At 46.3% G+C, this 27,482-nt stretch overlaps 2 protein-coding genes across 12 annotated transcripts in view; both read left to right on the top strand.

Moving 5' to 3' along the window:
- The window catches only part of NARS2 (asparaginyl-tRNA synthetase 2, mitochondrial), a 221,125-nt gene that overhangs the window by 41,544 nt on the left and 152,099 nt on the right, over positions 1–27,482 (top strand). The window lies entirely within an intron of this gene.
- TENM4 (teneurin transmembrane protein 4) overlaps positions 1–27,482 on the top strand; it is a 1,625,418-nt gene that overhangs the window by 1,586,172 nt on the left and 11,764 nt on the right. For all 11 annotated transcript variants that reach the window (XM_062639041.1, XM_062639042.1, XM_062639047.1 and 8 more), the window contains 4 exons: positions 8,701–8,873; positions 13,088–13,323; positions 19,393–19,689; positions 20,874–22,488. In XM_062639041.1, the coding sequence (XP_062495025.1) occupies positions 8,701–8,873; positions 13,088–13,323; positions 19,393–19,689; positions 20,874–22,488 (2,321 nt within the window). The remainder of the gene's footprint in view (positions 1–8,700; positions 8,874–13,087; positions 13,324–19,392; positions 19,690–20,873; positions 22,489–27,482) is intronic.

The raw sequence follows: 27,482 nt of genomic DNA, 5'->3' as shown, positions 1-27,482 counted from the left end.
TCATCCTATCCTATCCTATCCTATCCTATCCTATCCTATCCTATCCTATCCTATCCTATCCTATCCTATCCTATTCTGTCCTATCCACTAGGGACTTGGAAAGCAGATCAGCCTGCTCTTCTCCACTGTTAAAAGTACACATCAAATGGCTCAAGAACTTGCTCTGTGATAGCTCTCAAAGGTAATCAATAGGGAATCATCCAGGCCAGGTTGGATGGGGCTTGGAGCAACCTGGTCTAGTGAAAGGTGTCCCTGCCCGTGGCAGGGGTTGGAACTGGATGAGCTTTAAGGTCCCTTCCAACCCAAACCATTCTAGGTTCCTATGATCCAATGGGATTGTTCCAGGTGAATCAGCAGGGATTGATTCTACCCAGGTTTTGCATGTGTAATGTGAGAAAAATGTATAAAATCAGACCAATAAAATGCAAAGATCAGTAAATGAAGGTTGGAGACTTCTACTGCTTGATAAAGTTTTTCATTTAAACAAAATATGTTCTTACACCCTCTAGTGCCAGGGTGCACATGTAACGGGCCACATCTAAGGAACTGCGCTGAGCATTGACTCTAGAGGTTGCAGTGAGCAAAGCATCAAGTCATTCAGTGTGATCCTCAGCATAATTCCATGGCAAATCCGTCAAACTTGTTGCTTGGATGGACAAATAAAAGGAACACATTTACTCATCCTGCTTTTCTTGTAGTGGGTAGTAAAAAGCTGATTTTATCCCTGTACAGCATCAATGAGACTAATACTGTCAGTTCTGATGGTTGCGGTTTATGAAGCACAGTGAATCGTAGAATAGTTTGGGTTGGAAAGGACCTGAAGATCATCCAGTTCCAGCCCCCCTGCCATGGGCAGGGACACCTCACACTAAACCATGGCACCCAAGGCTCTGTCCAACCTAGCCTTGAACGCTGCCAGGGATGGAGCATTCACAACCTCCTTGGGCAATCTGTGTGTGCAGAAAAACACTACCAAAATACATTTGTGGGGAGGAAGATGCTTGATCTGCATACCTTAATGTGAAAAAGACTGAAAAATGTCTAGGTCACAGCATGTCAGCACAAAACTGTCACCTACAGTGAATTCCTAGCACAGAAAGGCTTGAGAAGGGTAAGGGGCTGGAAGGAAAACCCAGAGAACCTCAAGTTGATAGGAAGGCAGGATATTTTCAGGCTGAGATTGGAGTGCCCAAGCATGAGAAGCAGTATCTTAGTATCTTAGATCATGGCTCTGGAGGCCTTTCTTAATACATATTCTTTACCAAATAGAAGATTTGCATGAGTCAAACACAAATTGCAGGGATAAGTGCAGGCAAGGCAGGGTGGAATCTGAGTTCCTTGGTATCCAAGAAACTGAAGAAGGTGATGTGAACCAAATCAACATTCAATGCCTTTAGTTTATTGGTTTCTGTATCAGAACATCAGGAAATCTACTGTAAGTTTAAGTGATTTAGGTAAATGTTGCAATCACAAGCAGCTGGGAAGTGCTCTCCTCAGGGTTTTCAGTCATGGCTGAGGGGAAAGGTGAAGCTCCTATTTCTGTTGTGCTCATGGCCAAGAAATAAAGACATCATATCTGATTCTGAGGAGAAACGTCATCTTTTTCACAGCACATAATAGTGGTTTATGGGTCAGGGCAAGCTGGACACCACTGTTTAAGAACTTAAGAGTAAAGGTAAATCACCTGGCAATTTTACACTTCACTAGTGGTCCCATGAAGAACGTGCTTCTAAGATTTACCTTTACCTGACTGTCCACACACATCCATAAACCAGACATCCAACATGAAAGAGCAGTGGTGTTGCAAGAGCAGCAACTCTACATGTATACACATCCAGCATCTCTGTTTCCCCTTTGTTGCTCTCACCAGGGCATTTCATAGAATCATAGAACCCTAGAATGGTTTGGGTTGAAGGGACCTTAAAGCTCATCCAGTTCCAACCACAGGCAGGGACACCTTCCCCTAGAGCAGCAATCTGAGCAACCTGGGTTGTTCTCAGCCTTTATCATAAGGCTGCAAAGAGCTGTGACATAGGGGAATGTTGCTGTGATTCTGGAGAGAAGAGAAGGAGGCAGGATACACTGATACTGGAGGTCTATCTCTAGGGCACACCAGGGAATCCAGGTCCTGCAAGGGTTCAGGCTGGACTGGCCCGTTGTCCCTTCATTTCCGTAGTGGAAGGAGATAAGTGCTGTCTGCAGGCAGCAGCGGACTTGCTCACAGCACAGCTCTTCTTTCACACATCCTACACCAAAGCCTGCTGTACCAATCCTGCTTTATTGGGTTGAGTGCTGAGTAAGGTTCAGTGCATAATGGTGAAGTTTCCCTTTCCTTGAGAGTGAAACTTCGCTCCCTGCAGTAATTAGGCTGTCCCCAAAGGCCTATCTAGGACTTCTTTGATGATTTTAGCATTATAGAGACCTTCTCTGCCTCTGCAGAGAGCTTGACATTTGCTGTCAATTAATGCAATGCAGCTCAGCTTGTCCAGTGACTGGATTAAAGCCTTGCCTTCCCATTGAACTTGTGACAGTGATAATCAGCAGCAGAGGAAGCTGATCTGGAAACCCTGCCAGGGGAACAGCTTCTTCTTGTTCCACTCCTCAAGTCAAAGACAAAGGGTGGTATGTGACTACTCGCGTCTTTGGTGTTGCTGCTTTCTCACTCGACCTGATAAAATTGCTACCGGCTCTCACAAAGTTCCTAAGGAGTTGCTGTTTGTGTGCTCCAGAGTCTGGGAATTCTTATTAATGTATTTGTTTAAATCAAGAACACAGCAATTATCATGATTAGCTCATTGAGATGGTATCACTGTATGGTAATTCAGTTTCCCCCTGAGCCCAAGTCAAACCTTCGCTGCATCGTTGAGCCCAAATGAAGCCTTTTTTGCTTAGGTCCTTTGTGTGCCCAATTAGTTTCAAAGGTCACCTCCTCCCATATGGAATTAAATCCTTTCACATCACTTGCAGCCAAGCCCAGAAACTCAAAACCTTTTCATGGACTGCCCAAGATGTGGCTCACAGCTGCCTGGAGGGCAAAGGGTCTTGTGGAGCCAGATCTTCAGATGGGCAATAAAGGGAGCTTTGACCCGTAACAGGGCATGCTGTTTTACAGGGAAGCAAGCTCTGCCAAACCTCACACACTGTAATGGGTGCAAGGTAGGAGCCAGCTGGACTGAGCATGCAGGAGGACCTTGGGTGGCTTCCCAGTGACCCCCAGGACTCAGAGAGCTCCCACCCCAGCATCAGCGGTGTTTGGTGCACCAACCAGTGTCTTGGTCTGGGCAATTGGGGTACCAGAACTGGGTGTTGTGGTCAGGATCTACCACGGGGTGAGTGCAGACTCGGTCTGCCTTGCGGTTGACATAAAGGCTTTGAATTTTGTTCTCATTTAGTGGAACCCAGAGGTAAATAACCCTTATTGCCTTCAGAGGAGCAGCCACTTGACTGAGAAAAGCTTGCTTACTGCATTGCTAACATCCCTTTAGCACCTGGTGATATCTCAAGTCAAACACTTGAGTTTTGGGGGTGTCCTTGGTTTAGTCACTCAAGTGAGGGTCTCTTTCTGCTCCTGCAGCAGGCTGGGGTATGAGAATCACTTTTGTCTTTGGCTCTCCCTTTCCTTTTAGCAAGATTTCTTTGCTCCACAGTTTCTTCATGATAAAATAATCAGATTCTTGTTGTTCTTCTGAGGAAGTTACTCCAGTAAGTGCCATGATAAAATAGTACCTCTCCAGTACTCTCACTGAGTTGTGAAGTCATGTCTTCAGCCATTGGCCTGGCCTGAAATGAATGCCTAGTGGTGTCAGAGTTTAGTTAAGACCCAAGGGAACCACAAGTATCATAAAAGCTAGAGTGAGATCTTCCTATCTTCCTCAGCACATCTGGGCAGTCAGAAGATTCTATAGATGGTGGCTGCAACCTGGCCTTGTGTTATTAGGGACTTTGCCTCCATGTGTATTTTTCTGTTATAGATTCATTCTTAGTGCTGTGTGTAATGTCATTTGAAAACGGGTAAGGAGGCAGTGGGTGCACATCTGTATAATTACATTCAAAATAGAGTTTGCAAAGGACACTTTGGCACTAAATGCAATATTATCATAGTGGGGTTTTTCTTATCTTGTACTCTTAAAAGGCTGATGAAATGGGAAAAAAAGCTAAAATGAAGAAACCCAGAGACTCAGGTGAGGAATTGATTTCTAAATAGATGGTACTTGGAATTGCTGTCTTTTAATTCCCAAGACCCAGGTCTCTACACAATGGTAATGTGATAAATGAAAGCTCTGGATGTTTACAAGCTTACAATTAGGGCTCATAAGCACCGAATACCATTTTAATTTGTGCATTGAACCTTAGCTAAATACGTTTCCAATGGGCAATGGATGGCAACAGCTTCCTTTGCTGGCCTAATAATTGCCACTGTAATGGTAAGCGCTGAGCCTGTGCAGCAGGTTGGAATGGGAGGCAGCAGCTGTGTTAGCAGGTGATGAATTCATTGCTCGTAGTGGCTGCTGCGTGTGCTCCCCTGGTTCAGATATTCCTTAATTCTGGTGCTTTCAGAGCATTTGGAGAACACAGAAGTCTTGGGCTCTGATGAAAACCAGCCCAACTCCTAAATCCCAACACAGTGGAAACAGGCCTAGGCAGCTTAGCTGCAAAATGAGGTGACTAGGAGAGATTTATCTCACTGCAAATACCAGGGCACACCTGCAGCTATATATGAGCCAGGCACTTGGCCTTTCCAAGCTAAGAATGTGCCCTAGAAATGCCTTTACAGGGCTGAAAGCAGAGGTAGAAGGAACCACCTCATTTAACTCATGAAGCACATTATCTCTTTGGGATGTGCAAGCCTTCAAGCATCCAGGGAGACTGGGGGTATGTGACAGATGATATCAGGTATGTGCTGTGTGATCTAAATGAAGGGAAAAGGGGGAAATGCTCCAGTCCTGAGAGGAAAAATGCTGTGTGTATCCATGCTACCTGGCTTCCCGAAGCTCCTTTTCCATTGGGCTGGCTAAAAGGAGTTTTTTCTCTGGACATGGGTGTTTTACACTTCATCTGCCACCAGATAAGAATAATAACAGCAATGGGAACACTGCAGTTGTGCTGCCTTCTCCCATTCCTGCCTGTGTAACGTATGACATCCTTGCAGCTTCAAATAGGGGAGCTGTCACCCCCAAAGCGAGTCCCTTCTTCGCTGCTTGGCAGAGGGGCAGCAGCTCTTGCAAAGGCATAAAACACAGATGGTCCAGGTTACTTGTGATGGAGGCTAATGGGGTGACTAAATAGGTGCCAAAAGTCTAAGGTACATGTGCAGACACCTTAAACCAATTCCAGCACACCATTCCAGGCTGTTCTGGCCCAAAAAGAGCCTTGCTTCTCAGGATCTGAAGTCCCAAATGGAAGTCCTTGCTTGGTGAAGTTCTTCCCTATAGTGTAAGTGTTGTACAGCTGTAAAAATGGAAGTGTGTAAAATAAATGTATTGTACTTGGTTATTTTGACTTTAAAAGAGAAACCTGTGTGCAGAGGGCTAGGCACCATCACACTCTTTCATGCCTGGGGCTGTTAAACTGGGCATCCACAGGTTTTTGAGGCTTTCTTTGGAGCACCAAAGGAGGGCTTGAGTAGAGTACAGGGTTTCTGGTGACTCTCAGCATGGTGCTGAGTGTCATTCAGTTAGGATAAAACGTGACTCACAAGGCATTGACTCAACACTTACATGAAATAGCTCCCATGGACGAGCTCTCTGCCCCCATCCTGGCTGTTGCTCTCCTTCTTTCCCTCATCCGCAGACCTCCTTTCACACTTGCACCTGAATTACACCAAAGTCGCCCCTTAGACTTCAGTGCAGCACATGCAGGTTTTGTGCTATGACTTTAAGGGGTGAATCAGGCTCCATTTCAGGAGCAGCTCATTATTTAAAGTATAAATAGAGCAAGATAAATAAGTCCTGCTGATACCACCAAGGTGCCAAATTCATATCCATCCTCCTTAACGTTCGGAGCATGTGAGGTCTGTGTCTACCTTTACAGTTCAGACTGGTTTATATATAGGACTCTTAATGTCATGGTAGAAAGAATTTGGGGTGTTACACAGCACACCTTTAGCAATGTTTTCTCAGCTTGAAGGAGAGACTAAATCATGTCCCTTGTGTCCTGTTTCAGCAGAAGGGGTAAAGATATCATCACCTGTGATGTTTCCAGTTTAAAACTCACTGTTCTGGGAGGAGATGTGCAGATGACTGTGGAGAAAGCACAAAGCACATACTATGTCAGTGCAAACAGGACACCCACAAGCATGGAGCAAAGTGTTCGGTGCTGAGAGCACATTAGTCCTGGCTCTTGCAAGGAGATTCAGTTTGAATCCAAGCTGCGTGCTGCTGGACGCTTGGAAAAGCTGTAACTGGTCTCTGCCAAACTCCTGCAATGCAGTCCTGAATTCATCCCATTCCCTCTTTTCCATTGCACAAGTGGCTGATTGATTGCCAAGAGCTTGGAGGGAAAGGGCAAGGCTGCCCTGTCCCCCATGCTTGGATAATCCTTTGACTGATAGGCTGACACCATGGAGGGCCAAATGCTTTCTTCTTCCTTCCTACCTCCCCTTCTGCCCAATGGGCAAGAAAAGCTCCAAACCCAAGGGATGGAGACACTTGCAATGAGCTCACCCCCTTAGTCACTATGCACTAAGTATTAAAATTGGGCAAAAATCACTTTTTCAACCAGCCCTTCCTCACACTAAGGCACTGACAAGGTATTGTCGGAAGCAGAGTACCAGCGCTGTGTATGGATCTGGAAATGGATTGAGAATGGAAGAGGAGATGGATTTCTTTTCATGTGTATTGCAGTCAGTCCAATGGCTGCACCTGAGTCCCTCACAGATTGCAGTTCAAGAGTGCATTTCTTTCCCCTTCTTCACCTTTTCCTTTCCCTTCCATTTCCCTTTTCCCTTCCCTTGTTTGTTTAGGGTTTTTTTATTTAGCTGGGGTTTTATTCCCCACCTCAGAGTAATCCTGAAGAGGAGGATCAAGAGTTCCTCAACCACTGCTCCCTCCAAAGTCTGATCAGCTATACCCAGACCCTCCCTAACACATTTCTCTCCTCTACCCTTAAAAACATTGAGCAATGGGGTTTCCAGTGCTCCATGTATTGCTTGGAGCAACCAGAGGCCTGGAAAATGTTCTCCAGCTTCTGATCTGAATCTTCCCTGTTTCCATTGAAGCTGATTACTTCTTGTCACATCCTCAGTAGATGTGATGAACGATTCATTATAATCCTCTTCAGAGCAAGCATTGTCAGGGTGTCATCTTCCCTTGTCCTTGTCCCCCCTCTTCTAAATTAACCCTTTTTTTTTTTGGGGGGTGGGGGGCTTTCCTTCTTAGATCATGATTTCTAAGCTGCTATCCCTAATGTATCATTTACATTAGTTCATCATTCTGAGGAGTGCTGCCTTCACTGGACACTGCGCTCTATCAAAGGCTCCCCAGTGGGTATTGCAGAAGAATGAGTCCTCTCTGCTCACCCACCAGTCACTTGGTATCCCCAAGATCATATTTTCTTGATATGATCTTCTTATATATCATATAAATCATTCTTAAATGATATGGAAGAAGTCAAACACTCATCACTGATTGCTTTAGCTGGAATTTTTCTCCTGTTTCTCCAAAACTATATAAATATCCCTTCCATGAAGGTCCGTCTCATCTGAAGATCCAGCAGCTCTGCAGAGATAAGCCAGTAGAGCATCCTGCTCTTCTCGAATTCCATCTACAACAGCCTCACAGCAAAGGTCCCTTGCCAGCCCTCTGCTCTGAGCTCAGTCTGTGACCCAAAGGCACACTTTGGCAGTGCCACAAATGGGAGGCAGGAGGATCTGTTGGCTCTGTTGGCTCAGAAGGCCTCTAGACACAAGTTTCTGCTCCTCCTTTTTGCTGTTCAATACTCCCCCTGAGTTTGTTAACTGCTGTGGGACCTGAATGTATGCAGCTTATTTCATCTGGGTCCTGGTACATGAGTGTCCACATCACAGAAACCATCCCAGATGGTGCTTATATTGATTCCCTCATTGGAAAAGCCAAGGACACAGTAGGGGTGAAAACTGAGCTGCCTTTTTACACTTTGAAGCCAGCCCTTCTAGATGGTGCTAGGAACAGTATAAGGCAGACACTGGGGTATCAGCTGTGCTCAGGGCTCTACACCATGTTCACAAAGGACAGTTCTCTGTCTGATGTGGCCAATCTGGCAGGCTCTTGCTACTACTTTAATATTAGTTTCTAAAATAAGGGGGGAAAATGCTGAAGAGCTCAGAACACACCCAGAGAAAACAGTTGGTGTCCTCCATAAACTCCTAGCTCTTGCTAGAAAGGGTGCACAGGCCAGTGCTTTGCCACAAGTCACATCACAATAGATAGGAAATAAAGTTACTCTTGTAAGAAGCACAGTGCAGAGTAAGGGAGAAATGTTGTTAAAATAGAAGCTAATGCTTATTTAGTCATTTTCTGTTCTGTGCTTGATTTTCTTCAGCTAAAAGCTGTGATTTTCTTCTCATGAAGCCAAAAATTCATCACAGTGTGACAGTGACAATGTGTTTTTCTCTGGGAAAAAATCTGGGTGAAGACTTCAAGACTTGGTGTCTGGTTTATAGCATGATTCCCTTATCCCACTCCTCTGTTGATGCTGTTGACTTCACTCCTTCCTCCCTTTCAGGTACGACAGCTTCGGCCGCCTCACCAACGTGACCTTCCCTACTGGCCAAGTGAGCAGCTTCCGCAGTGATACAGACAGCTCCGTGCACGTCCAGGTGGAAACCTCCAGCAAGGATGATGTTACAATAACAACCAATTTGTCAGCATCAGGAGCCTTCTACACCCTGCTCCAAGGTGAGTTGGGACACTGTCACCCTCTCAACCAAGCTGGAAACAACAGATTATCCATCATCTTGGGATTCCCCACATAAGAATGATAAGAAGCTGTTGGAGCAAGTCCAAAGGAGGCCACGGAGATGCTGCAAGGGCTGGAGCAGCTCTGCTCTGGAGCCAGACAGAGAGAGCTGGGCTGGGTCAGCCTGGAGAAGAGAAGGCTCCTGAAGGGGAGACCTGAGAGCAGCTCCAGTGCCTAAAGGGGCTGCAGGAAAGCTGGAGAGGGGCTTTGGACAAGGGCCTGTAGGGGCAGGCCAAGGGGAATGGCTTTAACCTGCCAGAGGGGAGACTGAGCTGAGCTCTTAGGCAGAAGCTCTTCCCTGTGAGGGTGCTGAGGCACTGGCACAGGGTGCCCAGAGAAGCTGTGGCTGCCCCATCCCTGGCAGTGTTCAAGGCCAGGTTGGACACAGGGCTTGGAGCAAGCTGCTCTAGTGGAACGTGTCCCTGCCTGTGGCAGGGGACTGGAACTGGATGAGCTTTAAGATCCCTTCCAACCCAAACCAGTCTGGGATTCTGTGATCAGGAAACAGGCATCATCTTGATAATGCCAAACTCACCTGCATCCTTAGCACCGCTACATGCTCTTGCAGATGCCCACTCACACCTATTTAGCCACATTCCCTCACTCTGTGGTTGCTCTGCAGTTGTTTTGTGCTTCATTCTCAACTGGTCCCCTTGCCATGCAGCCCTCATGCCGTACAGTCCTCCATCATCATCACCATTCCTGTTATAACAAAAAGGATTGCATAAATCTAGCTGTACTTTCAGCCAGCCCCTTTGCTTTATTCTCTTAATGGCTTCCAACTTAGCAGTAGCTCTTCTCCTGGAACAGGCTTCTAGCTGGGTGCTGGAATCTCTGTGATTCCTTATTGCCTGGCTATTCAAGCATCCCTAAGGAAGCATCCAGGAAAATGCCCATCCCTGTCCTCAGAAGGTCTGTGTTTGAGCTGAAGGGCTGGTGTGCAGAGGCACAAAGGAGGAAACAGAGATGGGCAGTCAGGGTAGGACTCATAGGACCAGTTTGTGGCTGTTGGAAATGAGCACAGTTCTACCAGTGATGGTAAAGTGGGGAAGCGGAGCACTGATGAGGTGAAGGAAAGGTGTTGAAATGGGAAATAAAAGAGGAATTGATAGCAGGGGGGAAAGGTGCTGAAATACTGGTAGGAGCAGAATTTGTAGTGCACAAACCACACCAGCCTGGATCTGCAAGTTCTGTAGGCTCCTTAGAGTCAGGGTGAGCCATCACTCCTGTTCCCAGAGCCTGGAGAAAAGGAGACTTTCAGACTCCACTTTCTTCACCCCCCCCCAGATCTCTATTCACTCTTAGCCTGTGCCTAATGGCAGTGGGGTGTCAAACATCATTTCTCCTTATGAGGGATGAAGTGCTCCAAGTGAGACCAATGTGTTCCAGGGTCATATTTGTTCCCACATCACTGGCATATCCCTCCCCTTGTCTTTTCCTAAAAGCAAGTACCTCCTATGCCTGAACACTGCTTTTCCTGCCTCTGGAAAGGACAGCTGGGAGGGTGCCAGCCCCTTCAAACCATCCTCACTATTCCTGGAGGGAACACAATGTCTTTCTTACTCTTTACTTCTAGCCTGCAAAGCAGATCCAACCTCTACCCTGCCCCATCCATCCACTCACATTGAAACGTCTGGCGACTGCACAGGCATGAGGTTGGCTTCATCTCAAGAGCCTAATTAAGCAATAGAGCCCACTGTTGGGGGCTCTTTAGTGACATAATTGACTGTGATGTGATTTACACACCCGGAGCTGAAGGCACAGTTAGATAATGGTGCCACAGTCAATTACCTCATTGTGCTGCCCTCCAGCACGGGGCCACTCTTACCATCAGGACATGTGGCATCACAAACAGCTCAACTGTCCTTAGAAGTACACAGTTATGGAAATGCTTGGATCTGAAGAAACTCATTTAAAGAGAAGGTCTGGATAATGCTGCAGAGGTGGCCTGTGACCTGCTGAGGCTGGCTTTCCCACAGGCACTAGGGACTCTGAATTCCCAAACTAGGGTAGCTGTTCATGGCAGCGCTGTAGAAACTGAAACAAGAGTTGCCCAGGGGTGTATTAAGCACAGCTGAAATGTAATTTGCCTTCCAAGTGCTTCTCCAGGGATGGAGCTGGAGGCATTCTAAAGGTCTGTGAGCATCTTGCCCTCTCCACTGTTCTCCAAGCAAAATGCATATTGCAGATTCCCTTTGCTCGTGCATTTTCCTTATGGACTCGGCTCTGTCTAGCTTTCCCAAATCCTCGGTGAACCTCTCAGGAATGCTGGATCACACTGTGAATGGGTGAGATCTGAGAAGGCATTTTCAGAAGGTCACAGGTTCCTGTCAGATGGATTTAGGAGCCTCTGCAGCTCGCAGGCACCTCAGCACCTCAGTGGGATTTTGTCCTCTGGACTAATGACAAAGTGAGCATTTGTTCAAAGCCAAAATAGGGCAGTAGTGCCCTAGAGCCAAAGCAGCATAAAATACAACATCCAATGGCCCCTGGATTTCATGTAGCCCTTGAGGAGTTGCTTCCAAAGCCAGGGAAGAGTCTTCTCTTGGGAAAATGTTGGAAGTGGAGGGTTTAAATTCCCCACAGTGCTGGTGACAATCCACCATAACCCCTCTGTGCTGATTATGGGACACAAAGGGAGTTCAGTGAATTTCATGGTGGCCTTCACACTTTCCCTTGCTTCCTGGTGACAGAGGGAGGAATATGTTAACTGTGCAGAGATATTTCATTGATTTGATTTAAAGCACATCTCCTGCCACTTTCTCAACAAACCAAGCATCTAAGAGTGACAGCCCCTTCTCTCCGTTTGCAGAGCCAAGCATGCAGTGGGTTTGATCCTGCTGGAGTCTACGTTGAAAACCCATCAACTTCAGTACTCAGTGGCATAGCTAAAATACTTGGCTCTACACTATGGGTCACTGCTGTATGTTTATAGTGGCAAAATCCAGTGTCACTGCAGATTGACACTATTACTGCTATGTACAGTGAGTTGTGATCCTGCTGTGATCAGTGTGGCAAGACTCCAGCTGCCTACAACAGGAGCAGGATCAGACTCACTATAGGCAAAGACCAACTGGTTTCAGATTTCCTTTCCTAATGATACCACACTGTGCTCTTTGCTGATCTATTTTGTCCAGACAAGAGATGATAATACCACTGTGATCGCGTTTCCTGCTGTGCTGGGGCAGAGCAAGGAGTGAACAAACCCCAGCTTGCTTCAGAATGGAAAAACAATTGACATGAATTTTTAATGGGTGTTTTTATTCACAATTAGGTATTTATGGAAGCCTGGGAGGCAGAAATGGTAATATTTTCCATCTTTTGAGGAGCTTCAGATAAGGCAGTCTTTGTATAATGTGCTTTTAAAGCCATTCTGCACTGAGCAAGCCTTGTGCTTTCTTACCCTTCTCTCTGCAGAGGGAAACGCCAGCTGGGGATTCAAAGGATGGGCTTTCAGCCTGCCTCATTCCTGAAGGATGTGGAAAGGATAAAGTTCTCCTCTTCCACTCCTGAAGTCCCAAATCCTGGCTACAAATGCTGCGGATCTCTCACGAGCTAGCAGAGGCCAGACGTATGGAGATGTGTGGGAGCTTAGTGCCTCTGCTTTCTTTCCAAACACGAGGGCTTTGGTTGCCTCCTGAAAGCTTTCCCAAGTGAAAGGGGTTTGGCTGTTGTTTGGGGAACTGGTGAGCATTAACTCACTGTGCAATTTCCTGTCACTGGTGAGACAAGGAGGTGGCCCCATTTTTTCATCTCTTGTGGTGGAATTGGGATCTTGGGGATATGAAAGCTTGGAAAGTTTTCATCCAGACTGTGATTTAAAGCGCGCATCCCCCCACCCAGTGGTTTAGCCTAGAGGAAAAGGTTTGAAGCTGTGTCCTTTGCTAGGGTATTACATGGATTTTATATTGGTGCCTTTTTTAACTCGTGCAAGACCTTTCTGCAAAGCTTTGAGGTGCAGAACCTCATCAGAATGAAAGAGATTGTCCGTCACTGATGAAACCAATGTTCTGTTCACTGTGAATGGGACAGGTGAGTGACAGAGTGCATTTGGTGACAGCCATCAGAAATGCTGATGAAGCCTGACTGAGGGGGCTAATGAAAAGCTGGGGCTCTATCACTGGGTTTCAAAAGATCTCTTTTCTGTCTTCAGACCAAGTTCGAAACAGCTACTACATCGGCGCCGATGGCTCTCTCAGACTGATGCTCGCCAACGGCATGGAGGTGGCCCTGCAGACCGAGCCACATCTGCTGGCGGGCACTGTCAACCCCACGGTGGGGAAGAGGAACGTCACCCTGCCCATCGACAACGGCCTCAATCTCGTGGAGTGGAGGCAGAGGAAGGAGCAAGCGAGAGGGCAGGTCACCGTCTTCGGACGTCGGCTGAGGGTGAGTGAGAAGTGTTTTGCGTTGCACTTCCCATCTCAGCAGTTCTCAGTCTCTTGACACAAAGGGTCAGGGATTGTGTTGTCTGCGATAGGGATGAGGCTGCAGAACACAGAACTAGCTGTTCACTATCAGTGACACAACCTTTGTGATTTGAATATACACATCCGTGCTGATGTTCTCTTGGCCGTCACAGGTAGGATTGATTGATGATTTGCCTACAAGTCCTTTGCATCACTGGGATTGTGTGACCTCCCATGTGTGATCACAGGTGTAACCATCATGATAGGCCGTTTAAGCAAGTGAGAGATGATCATAACTACAAAATATTGCATCAATTAGTGCAGGTATTTTCTATCCGTGCTGCTGGCAGTAATAGACCTGAGCACCAAAAGTTTTCTAAGCATATGAGGACAGGCTGAGAGAGCTGGGCTGGGTCAGCCTGGAGAAGAGAAGGCTCCTGAAGGGGAGACCTGAGAGCAGCTCCAGTGCCTGAAGGGGCTGCAGGAAAGCTGGAGAGGGGCTTTGGCAAAGAGCCTGTAGGGACAAGCCAAGGGGAATGGCTTTAACCTGCCAGAGGGGAGACTGAGCTGAGCTCTTAGGCAGAAGCTCTTCCCTGTGAGGGTGCTGAGGCGCTGGCACAGGGTGCCCAGGAAAGCTGTGGCTGCCCCATCCCTGGCAGTGTTCAAGGCCAGGTTGGACACAGGGGCTTGGAGCAAGCTGCTCTAGTGGAAGGTGTCCCTGCCTGTGGCAGGGGTTGGAGCTGGATGAGCTTTAAGGTCCCTTCCAACCCAAACCATTCTGTGATTATGTTTCCAGGGAAGCCTCAGAATAACATCTAGATTCCTGATGCTTCCTGATCTGTTGAACTTGGGCTCTCAGGGCTGTGCATTGCAATTGTCATTGCTCCCCTAAGTGAAGTGTTACAAACAGCTACAGCCCAATGGTCCTTTCCGTGCTTGAGACTGATGTGTTTTGAAAACCTTGTTCCACACACTGCACCGCAGACTTGTCAGGGCTCTTTAAAGATCTCCCCCTGCTAACTGCTTGGCAAGGCTCATAACCTGTCATAGGAAGTCCTGTGCACTCACCCTGCACCTTGCTGGTCTCAGTCATGAGCTGGTGAGCGGTTCCTGGGAAGCTGCTCAGCACCTGGCAAATTGAGAGCCTTGGGGAAGGATGCTTAGTGCTGCGCAATGCCACCGCTGTAAAAGGATTGCAGCTATTCAGTTGCACTTCAGCTTTGCAGCAAATGTTAATCATAGAATGGTTAGGGTTAATGCTCTGGTTTCTCGATATGTTTCCCAGTCCTTGCTCTTCACCTCTCCCTCTTCCCTGCTGCGTGACCCCTGGCATCTTGGTGTGATTTCTCCCACCTCTCCTCACTCACACTTGTCAAGTGTTGCTCTTCACCCTCCCCAGCCCAGCCTCTGCTCTTTTCCCCTTGTTTCAATAGGCTCTATTCTGCTATCAGAAGAAAACAGTAGTGAAAGCTGAAGCTGGTCCTTCAGTGGGAACTGGTCTGTACCTGCAGATCCCTTTGCATTGGTTTGTCTGGGGTATTTTCATTCTATTTTATTATTTCATTTTAAAAACAAATGGAATTTTCAGGCAGGTTTTCTGTTGAAAGGAGTGACCCTGCTGAAATCTGCCGCAGCTATTTGGTGTTCAAAGCAGTTTCCATTCACTCTTAGCCACAGCTCAGCTGCCCATGTCAGTTTTATCTTCCCAAATTCTCACAGTAGATTCAAAAGCAGAATGTGTCTTTGCTTTAATATTGTCCTGCAGTTGCAAACTGCATTGCAAAATGAGTTTTCAGGCTGGTTAATGATGTCCCTATAAATCTGCCAGCATTTATTCACATTTTGAGCCTATTGGGACCCTTCTAGTGAAGCAGAAGAGCATCTTACATGGTTGAAGGACTCAGTTATGGCTCTGTTCAGGGGTTCAAAATAGCTGAGGGTGTACAAGATGTTTTAAGCTGCTTGTCTGTACCTGCATGGCAGCATCTGCACCCCTAAGACATAAACCTGCAAGGTGCTAATTGCCTCCCTGGGGATTGCCTGACGTTTAATGTGTCATGTTCTCCCCTTCCCACCTCCCAGTAATTGCTGCTTTCCCTGGCAAGGGAGAAGCTGAGGAAAATTAAGTTCAACGTGTTTTTTGTTCATTTGGGGACATGTTATCGTTTTCAGCCATGTGTGAGTAAATCACTGCTTTCCCTCCCCCCTCACCCCCACTGCCCACATGAGACAGCAGCAAAGACATGGTGCTCCGTGGGGAAAGAACATACCCAAAAAGGCTGCAGCACCATTCTGTGAAGCCTTTGAGATGAGAACAGGATCTGGCCACTATAGAAAAGGGAGTTCCCTGAAACCAACATTCTTTGTTCTGCCATCGCATGGATCCACATAGAATCATAGAATCATAGAATAGTTAGGGTTGGAAAGGACCTTAAGATCATCCAGTTCCAATCCCCCTGCCATGGGCAGGGACACCTCACACTAAGCCATGTCACCCAAGGCTCTGTCCAACCCGGCCTTGAACACTGCCAGGGATGGAGCATTGCAACCTCCCTGGGCAACCCATTCCAGTGCCTCAGCACCCTCACATAAAGAACTTCTTCCTTATATCAAATCTAAACTTCCCCTGTTTAAGTTTTAACCCATTACCCCTTGTCCTGTCACTACAGTCCCTAATGAAGAGTCCCTCTCCAGCATCCTTATAGTTCCCCTTCAGACACTGGAAGCTGCTCTGAGGTCTCCACGCAGCTTCTCTTCTCCAGTTTGAACAGCCCCAACTTTCTCAGCCTGTCTCCATACAGAAGCTGCTCCAGCCCCTGATCATCCTTATGACCTCCTCTGGATTTATTCCAGCAGTTCCACACCTTATGAGCTGTGGCCCTTCCTCTCACAGCTGTGGGGTATTCTTATTCTTACATGTTAAAGCAGACCCTTTCTCTTCTATACCACACACCCCATGGAAAGTTGTGATGCTCTGATCCACTGTCCCCAGCAGTGGGATATCTCCATAAACTGGCTGGCTATGAATTCAATCCATCACTGGCCAACAGCAACACAGAGTCCATCTGCAGTGAGTGCATTCAGCTCCAAGGAACAGACTCCTTCCTTTTTAAACAAACTTGATGTTTTTCAATGAAGAAGGACATAAAGTAATCTCTGACAGTGGAGCAAACAGGACAGCCAAAAGAGAGCTGCTGGCTCAGCTCTTTTATTCCCTTAACCATGGAAACTCCTGTTGTAAGTCACTTTGTTTTCCCAAGACCTTGGCAGCAGGTTAATGGTAGCATCAAGACCAGACACTCCCCAGGACCAGCATGACCAGGGAGGGATGTGCTGCTACTGCTCCTGGTGTGTTGACTAATGAGAACAGCCCAGCATCACCTCCACAAGGTGTTGAGGTCTGGAGATGCTCACCTCAATGGCTTTAGCAATTCACTGGGGAAATTGCTTTGTAGGCAACCATTTATCACATGGATGTTGTTGGCTCCAGGAGCTCTCATTGCAGAAGTATTGTTTGCCCATCTCTGCTGAAGGTTGCCAGAGTGTTTGCAAGAGAAAGCTTCCCTTTCTGTGCTCTTGTGCTCCCAGGGAGATCAGGGCATGGTGTTTAATTATCATTTAAGCTAAAGGAGCTCCCTAGGAAACACTGGAGAACTCAGAGATGATGGTGTGATTATGCTGTTGCTTTCCCAAAGCAAGCTGAGGGATTGAATGAAGTATTATGGAACATGAGTCTGGGGTTAAATTTAGTCTCTCGTATATTATAGAGGGATGTCAAATACACTGTGAACCGGGGATTTAGATTTTCCCTGTCTCAATCCTGTGCTGATCACAAGCCTTGTCAAATGCTCTGAGGGGCAAAAGCTTTTTGGAGGAGCTTTTCAGACCCTGTTCCAGGTTAAGGACTCGGGGATGTATCACCTTATTTAGCTGCTCACCATAACACATGGTTATTGGACTGAAGCCCGTGGCCCTTTCAGTTCTGCTGTGGAAAATTCCCTTCTATTCAAGACATGCCGTTGAACAAGGATGGGTTCCATGTTTGAGAATACAAATCATTAAAAGCTCATGGAAAGGAAGATTGGTTCCAACTAGTCCTGCAGAAATCGCTTGCCAGAGCATGGAGAGAGTGGGATGACTTAGGGCACCAGTAATGGGATACAGGGATTTGGACTGAGCTGGAGAGCCATCCGAGGACCTGTTATTTGGTCCTTCCAGCACAGAGAATGGCACTGCTGCTGGCACACAGGTCAGGGGACCACTGTCAGCCTGGACATCAATCCCAACCCTGGAAGAGCTGTCTCCAGCTCTCTTGGCAGAGACCAGGAGCAGAAGAAACTGCAGCTGCTGGGCTGGATCTGCTTGCAAAGAGGTGGAAGGCAGAGATGCTGTTCCTTCCTGATTTGATTTTTTTGCAAACCATTGCCACTTCTGTTACCCTATTTATGGCAGCAAGAGCCCACTGAGAGAACAAAATGCTCTTAGCTCTATGTGTGCATCTGTACTTAGAGTCTTGATAGCTTTGTAGTTATTTTCCAGCTCGCCTGTTACAGCGGGCTGTTGGCTGATTCCTTCTTCCATCACAAATGTACATTCTATTTTGCACATATTTAATTAGAACATTATCTGTTTTCCACAACGCTTCTTCCCTTGACTCATACCTGCCTTTTACCATTGTTCTTCATTAATTGAAAACCACTGTTGCACTTGCCTCCTCTTACATCATCCTTGTAATTACATCATGGGCACTGATTCCCCAGCTCCTGAGGTGCCTTCTTTTGAATTCCAACGTTGTGGTGTCTCTAAGCTTCAGTTAGGGTTGGAAAGGACCCATGCAGCACAAAAGCACTGCAGTGGTCCTGCCTCTCCCTCTCCTGTTCCTCCAGGGCCGAGGAATCCCTTCTTTATTCTACCCCATCCTTTCTCTTGCTGTTTAGCACTCAGATACTCCCTCATCCCTCAAAATATAGTGGGAATTCAATCATACACCCTAAAGCCATGGCCAAGATCAAAGCCAAACCAGGGCTGAGAACAGTGCTCAGGTCAGGAGTGTTGGCTTTATCCAGAGGGGCATAAGGTAGTGTTATAACTTGGTCTGAAGACCCTGCAGCAAGCAGCAAACCCTGGTTTATTGCCTTCAGCTAAAGGGCTGCAAAGGGAGTTTGAAATTTACCCAGGAAGAGTCTCTTTCTAGAGAAGAGGGGTTCAGCAAATGAAAGAGGTTTAAAAGTGGTGGGACGGCAAAACAGCTTTCTTCATTGGCAAGCTTGTACTGGGAATGTGGGGTTTTCATCCTTGCTCAGTGCTTTGCTGCTGTGGCAATGTGCCTTTGTGAATCTCCTTGCACACAAGTTGTATTATCAGGTTCTTTTTCTGTTGCTCTGTGCTACAGTCCCTGAATGAGGATGTATTCCTGCTCCTAGCTTTGAAGTAGATACCTTTGATCTTTGGAAATGCAGAGGCAGTGGAGGTAACAGGAGTGTAATTATGCAACACCGAATAACCCCAGGACAATGAAGCTAAAGCTGCAGCTCTCACACAAAACCCCCCTCTCTGTGTAACATCTACAGTGGTCGAAGCCTCCATACTTCATCTCAGGGGGAAGGCTCAACCTCCAGTGCCTGCAGTATATTCTCTGAGTATATAGACTCAGAGAAAAACTCTGATTCCTACTATGTTGACACAGCATCCATCTTCTTTCTACAAGCATTATTTTTGATGTGCATGGCAGCAAGACTATAACCTAGGTTTGAGAAGCAGAGCACCTCGCAAATATTCCTTGCAACAAGTTGTCACTCTGTCTTCTGTAGGGCTGTAATCACACCTGCTGTAGCAGTTCTAAGCCTAGGTTTGGGATATGAGCGATATTCCTTCACCATGGTGATGTTTCAGAATTACCCTGGTTTTCTGCCTCACTCCTCACTGAAGTCAACAGAAGCAATGTAGGATACTCTCCAGTATGGTCTAAAGAGGTATTTGGTGAAGAAAAGGGTGGTCTTTGTAACTTGAACTCTTTCCAGCTTCCTAATTCTCCCTCTTTACCCTGTAGGTTCACAACAGAAACCTGCTGTCCCTCGACTTTGACCGTGTGACAAGGACAGAGAAGATCTATGATGACCACCGCAAGTTTACTCTCCGCATCCTCTATGACCAGGCAGGGAGGCCCAGCCTGTGGTCACCCAGCAGCAGACTGAATGGGGTCAATGTCACCTACTCCCCAGGAGGACATATTGCAGGGATTCAGAGGGGCACAATGTCAGAAAGGATGGAGTATGATCAGTCTGGCAGGATTACATCCAGGATCTTTGCTGATGGCAAATCATGGAGCTACACTTACTTAGAGAAGGTAAGAATCCTCTTATCAATTAGAGATGGTGTGTTTGGTGCAAATGGGCTTTACTCCTTTGACTTTAGTAGAGCAGTGCTCCTTCACGCCAGCTAATTTATGGTTCTTATGGTCCTATGCTCTAAGGTGCACATATTGACTTTGATGCCAGACCACCAAAGAGCAGTTGAAAACAGCCTGAGAACTTTCTTCCCAGCCACACTGAGCTCTTGTCTTAATGCTGTGAAGCTTTGGCATTTGAATTTTTAAGCACGACATTCCTTTGTTGAGTCAGCTGCAATATAAAATATCTCCAGTTGAAGTCACAGGAGTGAACAGTAGGAATTTCCAATAGGATTTTCCATGTGAAAACAACCCATACACTCTGACGTGCAGCCTTCTTCTAGGGGCCCATTCCTGCTTCGTAGGAAATACGTGTAATTAAGTCTGAGGCATGAATCCAGTCAGATTATTGTAGCACACTGCAGCATTGTGTGTAGTCTGCATTCTGTAGGTTGGCATGGGACTAAAATCCTTCTGGGCATTACCATTCATCATTATACTGCCCAGTGTTCTATAGATCCATACGTGGCATACCTGGGGCTGGAATGTTCTATTCCTGAGTTTTGCGTAGAGTCTATGCCTACAACAGTTTAAGGAAGGACTTACTTTTAAAAGTAACTTTTAAAAAGCAGAAAATATTGACTTGCTCTTTGTATTACACAATCCATGTGGATTGTTTGTTTTATGCAAAAAGAATCCCAGAACAGGAAATAAGCAGGCAGGCAGAAGTTTGGAGTAAGATGGTAATAGAAGATATGGAGACACAGTGAATTAATTAGGCATTGGAAGGTGTCAGGGGATGCTTTTTCAAGCACTGTTTAAGTAGCTCTACCAATTGTATTCATTTAGTGTGGAAAAGCTATTGGCACGAGGAATTTGGGAATTAGCTGCAGGGTATTGATTGAAACAGATGAGCATTCTGAACTTAGACCTTCCTCTGTGCATTTTTTATGTGACCCACTCCTACTTGGGGACCCTCGATGTGCTGGGCACACCTCTCACCATTTAACCCTGTGGGTGCAGAGATTTATGTCACTTGCCCTACTCTTTGGATTGGAGAACTTTGCATGTTTTGTAAGAGTTTAGCAGCATTTTGATTGCAAACCAGGAAGATAACCTATGCTTTTCTCCCTCCCATCCAGTCCATGGTGCTGCTCCTTCACAGCCAGAGGCAGTATATCTTTGAGTTCGATAAGAACGACCGGTTGTCATCGGTGACCATGCCCAACGTTGCTCGCCAGACTTTAGAAACCATTCGTTCCATTGGTTACTACAGAAACATCTACAGGCCACCAGAAGGCAACGCCTCGGTCATTCAGGATTTCACAGAGGATGAGCAGCTCCTCCACACGTTGTACTTGGGCACGGGGAGACGGGTCATCTACAAGTACGGCAAGTTGTCCAAGTTAGCCGAGATGCTCTACGACACCACGAAGATCAGTTTCACTTATGATGAAACTGCTGGCATGCTGAAGACCATAAACTTGCAGAACGAAGGGTTCACCTGTACAATCAGATACAGGCAGATAGGACCCCTCATCGATCGGCAGATCTTCCGCTTCACTGAGGAAGGCATGGTGAATGCACGCTTTGACTACAACTATGACAACAGCTTTCGGGTGACCAGCATGCAAGCAGTCATCAACGAGACACCTTTACCCATTGATCTCTACAGGTACGATGATGTGTCAGGCAAAACTGAGCAGTTTGGTAAATTTGGAGTCATCTACTACGATATCAACCAGATTATCACCACTGCTGTCATGACTCACACTAAACATTTTGATGCCTATGGCAGGATGAAGGAGGTCCAGTACGAGATATTCCGGTCTCTCATGTACTGGATGACTGTGCAGTATGACAACATGGGGAGAGTGGTTAAGAAAGAGCTGAAGGTTGGGCCTTATGCCAACACAACAAGGTACTCATACGAATACGATGCTGATGGCCAGTTGCAGACAGTGTCTATCAATGACAAACCCCTCTGGCGTTACAGCTATGACCTAAATGGAAACCTCCATTTGTTGAGTCCAGGGAATAGTGCCCGGCTTACACCGCTCAGGTACGACCTCAGGGATAGGATTACTAGACTTGGGGATGTGCAGTACAAAATGGATGAAGACGGCTTCCTGAAGCAAAGGGGCAATGACGTTTTTGAGTACAATTCAGCTGGCCTGCTCATCAAAGCCTACAATAAAGCCAGTGGATGGAGTGTGAAATACCGCTACGATGGCCTAGGAAGGAGAGTGTCTAGCAAAACCAGCCATGGCCATCACTTGCAGTTCTTCTACGCAGACCTGACCAACCCAACCAAGGTCACCCACTTATACAACCACTCGAGCTCCGAGATCACCTCCCTCTACTATGACCTCCAAGGCCACCTCTTTGCAATGGAGCTCAGCAGCGGTGATGAATTCTACATAGCTTGTGATAACATTGGCACTCCTTTGGCTGTCTTCAGTGGGACTGGCTTAATGATTAAGCAGATACTGTACACAGCATATGGGGAGATCTATATGGACACCAATCCCAACTTCCAGATCATCATTGGCTACCATGGAGGGCTGTATGACCCACTCACAAAGCTTATCCACATGGGACGGAGAGACTATGATGTGCTAGCGGGTCGCTGGACAAGTCCAGACCATGACATGTGGAAGCATCTGAGTAGCAATAACATAATGCCTTTCAACCTGTATATGTTCAAAAACAACAATCCCATTAGCAACTCTCAGGATATCAAATGCTACATGACAGGTAAGACATTTAAATTCATTAATGTCTTCTAGAGCTTGCCATGGTTTAACCCCTGCCAGCAGCTAAGCCCTACAGTGCTGCTTCCTCAGTCCCCTCAGTGGGATGGGGGAGAGAACTGAAAGAGTAAAAATGAGAAAACTCATGGGTTGGGATAAAGACAGTTTAATAAGCAAAGCAAGAGCCACATAAGCAACTCCTTGTGCCCACCCCAACCCACTCACTGGTGGAGCAAAAAGGCCTTGACTTTGTATAAGAACTGCTCAGCAATAGTGAAAACATCCCTGTGTGATCAACACCGTTCCAGCACAAACCCAAAACATAGCCCCATCCTAGCTACCATGAAGAAAATTAACTCTATCCTGGCCAAAACCAACACAACAGGTTTCTTCCCTCTTAGTATCCTGGTCACCATGAGGTTTTCCAATGTTTAATATAATGGGCGCAAGCTTTTCTTTGCCAGTTGATGCCTATGTCCAGAGTATCTTTAATTCATTAGCATAGATGGAGATGGTAATTCCCAAACTTGTTTCCTTTCCTTTTGTTTGGTGTTCTCTTTATTTTGCTTCCAGATTTTCACCCCTTCAGATATCCCAAGTTTAGCTACCAGTTAATGTGCTGATAACCTTTCACTTTGTAGAGGGGCAGCTCTGTTTGCACAGTTTTGGCTAGAGATCTATTTGTAACTAAACAAATGACATGCAGATTTGTTTTAGCAGAATGACAACAGCAATTTAAACCTTTTATTACAGTCAGCCTACACTAACCATGTAGTTAATCATAGTTAATCTGCCCCACAGATTTAACAGTTTCTACTAAAAGTCAATAAATGCAGGTGGGTTAGACTCAAAAGCCACGTTTAGGCCATACCTACCCCACAGCTTGACATAAGTTCTGAACTGCTTCCTCAGGACTTTGTTAAATGGCAATAACATGAGTTCTATGTGTGGGGGTTTTATACAGAAAATCATTCTGTGGGTTAAATGTCCTTCGTATATTCATAGCATCCTAGAATGGTAATATCATTTAGGTTGGAAAAGACCATTAAAATCACTGAGTCCAACCATTAACCCAGCACTGCCAAGGCCACCACTAAACCATGTCCCTGAGTGCCATATCTACATGATTTCTGAGTACTTCCAGGAATGGTGACTCCACCACTTCCCTGGGCAGCCTGTTCCTGTTCCTGCTTGACAACCATGTCTAATCTCCAGTCTAAACATGCCCTGGTGCAGCTTGAGGCCATTTCCTCTTGTCTTACTGCCTGTTACATGGGAGAAGAGACCAACCCCCACCTCACTGTAACCTCCTTTCAGGTAATTGTAGAGGGTGATAAGGTCTCCCCTAAACCTCCTTTTTTCCAGGTTAAATAACCCCAGTTCCCTCTTCACAGGACTTGTGCCCCAGACCCTTCACAAGATACACTGCTCTTCTTTGAATATGCTACTTGTGACAGGGCCTCAGCACCCTCACAGTAAAGAACTTCTTCCTTAAATCCAGTCTAAACTTCCCCTGTTTGAGTTTGAACCCATCACCCCTTGTCCTGTCACTACAGTCCCTAATGAAGAGTCCCTCTCCAGCATCCCTATAGCCCCCCTTCATACAGTTAAAGGCTGCTCTGAGGTCTCCACGCAGCTTCTCTTCTCCAGGCTGAACAGCCCCAACTTCCTCAGCCTGTCTTCATACAGGAGCTGCTCCAGCCCCTGAGCATCCTCGTGGCCTCCTCTGGACTTGTTCCAACAGTTCCATGTCCTTTTTATGTTGAGGACACCAGAACTGCACACAATACTCCCAAGTGGGGTCTCATGAGAACATAGTAGAGGGGCAGGATCACCTCCTTTGACCTGCTGGTCACGCTCCTTTTGATGCAGCCCAGGATACATCTATCACAGCCTCCCCATATGCAACAATATTTGTGTTCCCCTAAGTTGTGAGATTGGATCAATAGCAAAAAAAAAAAAAGCTAAGATGTTATAGGATATAAATCCTGGGTTGTTCTGTTCCACTTGGTTTTCCAGCCATTAGGATTTGTGCTTCCAGGTTCTTCTGCAATAATCATAAGGATTAGATTGTTTTGGTTTTTTTTTAATGAAAAGCTGTTTTCTCCAGAGCTGAGAAGTTGATGCCATGAGGGAAGTGAAGTATGCCAAAAGATGCAGGCAAAGATCCTGTGTGATGGACTCACTCTGATAATTAAGGCTGTCAGGGAATATACTTTGAGATAACTTCTATCAGAAAATGCTTATTTGTCAAAACTGAATTTGTTAATGGGAGGGGGTTGAGCTTGAGAGATTTCTCAGCAGAAATGTTGTAAACAGTTCTCAAAATTGCCCCAATGACGAATTCCAGCATAGCTTAAAAGAAAACTTCCCTCTTGTTTTTCAACCTTTGCAAGTTACGTGTAAACTAATGATTGAAAAGGGGAAAGGAAAAATTAAGGAGTCAAAACCAAAATGGAAGATCTGTATTTGCAGTTGTTGCCTTAAGCTTGTCTATCATAGAATCATAGAATGGTTTGGGTTGGAAAGGACCTTAAGAGCATCCAGTTCCAACCCCCTGCCATGGGCAGGGACACCTCACACCAGACCATGTTGCCCAAGGCTCTGTCCAACCTGGCCTTGAACACTGACAGGGATGGAGCATTCACATCTCTGGGCACCCTGTGCCAGCACCTCAGCACCCTCACAGAGAAAAACTTCTTCCTTATATCCAACCTAACTTCCCCTGTTTCAGTTTGAACCCATCACCCCTTGTCCTGTCACTCCAGTCCCTGATGAAGAGTCCCTCTCCAGCATCCTTGTAGCCCCCTTCAGACACTGGAAGCTGCTCTGAGGTCTCCACGCAGCTTCTCTTCTCCAGGCTCAACAGCCCCAGTACTCTCAGCCTGTCTCCATACAGGAGCTGCTCCAGCCCCTGCTCATCCTCGTGGCCTCCTCTGGACTTGCTCCAAGAGCTCCATGTCCTTCTTACGTTGAGGACACCAGAACTAGTTGTTAACAGTTCCTTCAGGATGTATTAGCAGAGTTTTGTTTTCCTGCTCAAGTTAAGACAAGAGGAAATTTCCAGGCCTGTTTTGGTGCAGGTGAGCAGGTTCCCACCCAGCTCTGATGATGAAATCAAGATGTTTAAACCCAATACTTTAATATTGTATATGCACTGAATAATTTTTCCGTGGTCTTAAAAGTTCCATTTTCTTTCTTTCAAGAGTACAGAGCTCAAATGCCCTTTTTAAGTCTCTCCACTCCCAGTGCATGGAAGAAGCAGGTGACCAGATGGGATGAGTGCCATGATGCAAAGCTGCTGCTCTGGCATTTCTTCCTGCTGAAGCTTTCAGGCATCTCATGGGCAGGACCAGTGACGAGAGTGGCCTTGTCATCACAACCAAATGTGCCCAGGGAACCACTTTCTGACCCTACATCCCCATCCTGATCCTTATGTCCTTATGGGAGCTCAGCACCCAGGACAAAGGCAAACAGCACGTGCTGTGGTCTCCAGTGATGAGGTTTCTGAGCTCATAGGTACAAATTGGAGGCACATGTAGAGGGGACAACAGAGAAGCAGGTATTTATGTTTTGAGAGGCCCATTGTTAAACATTAGTGTTTTAGTGATTGTACACTTCATGGCACAGAGCTTTGCTGCCAGCTTCAGCAATCCTGATGGATTGAACTGACATTTCCATTACATGTGTCTGCATTAAGCACTCTTTTTTCTTTGCCCTCAAATGAATTTGCTGTGAAATGTGTTGGCAGGGTTACTGTAGCTGAAGAAAAAAAGCCCCTCAGTGATGTGAAATGCACTTTTCTGTCAAAAAACTTGTCACTGCCTCTTGGCAAATTAGTATTTTCCCCTCTGGTTTCTCAGCTCCACACCTTCCTCCCATGTTTTGGGATAGCTTCTTTTTCTGTGTGTGTGTTCCGGGGAGTCCAACACTTCTTCCCAAAAAGAACAAACTCCTGTTTGCAAATGTTTTGAAAGTCAGTTTGGTATCAAAAGAAAGAAGGCTTGTCTTGAATCTTTCAGACACATTACATGGGGTTTGGCTGTTCAGCATCCCTGCTCTGTGGTCTTTTTAACAGCTGTGAAGTGCTTGGGAAATGGCTCCTGCACCAACGCCAGCCTTCACTGGTTTATTTTGGTCTCCTGAGCACCAGGTCTACAATATGTGCATCACAGGTCTTCATTTGAGGAAGAAGTTCTTTACTGTGAGGGTGATGAGGCACTGGAATGGGTTGCCCAGAGAAGCTGTGAATGCTCCATCCCTGACAGTGCCCAAGGCCAGGCTGGACAGAGCCTTGGGTGACATGGTCTAGTGTGAGGTGTCCCTGCCCGTGGCAGGGTGTTGGAACTGGATGATCTTAATGTCCTTTCCAACCCTAACTATTCTATGGTTCTATGATTCTATTTCAGATGAGAAGGATTTGGAAGCAGGCTGGCTTAGCACTAAGCAAGGAAATACAATCAAATGAGCCTTTTAATTTCTTTCCCTCCCCCCTCAACCTCTCTGTTTCCAGAAGACACTCCAGAAATAATCTCTACATTGAATGAACAGAAGTGGTTTTATTACAGAAATCCTCCCCCTTCCACATGGATCGTCACAAGGGCTTCTTGGACATCTGCCCAATGGCAATGTTTTGGCCTGTAAGAAAACAAGCAACAGATATAGAGTGTTTGTTTGGCTCCTGGTTCTCCAGTCATCTGGAAGCACCTTATTTGCCGCTCGCATCCATAATGTCCTTCCTTGACCAGCTCTTCAACACACTCCTTTAGTCTCATGGGCAATAGAGAGGAAACATTAAAAGATGCATATTTGGTTATTTAAATCAATCCCTTCTTCAGATTGTTTTAACAACGTTTATTTTGTTTAGCAAAATGAAAATCAAGCCTCTTGCACGTCCAGCACCAGCACAATCCCAGTTACATCCTAATACTTAAGATGCCATGGAGCACATATTAGTTGAACTTCATAGGTTTGGCTTGGTTTGGAAGGGACCTTAAA

The sequence above is a fragment of the Pezoporus occidentalis genome, unplaced genomic scaffold (genome assembly GCF_034315485.1).
Source record: "Pezoporus occidentalis ecotype Australia unplaced genomic scaffold, CSIRO_AGI_Poc_V1 ctg6, whole genome shotgun sequence".
NCBI classification, from domain to species: Eukaryota; Metazoa; Chordata; class Aves; order Psittaciformes; family Psittacidae; genus Pezoporus; species Pezoporus occidentalis.
Note: the sequence above shows the minus strand (reverse complement) of the source record. Positions and strands in the feature narration are given on the sequence as shown.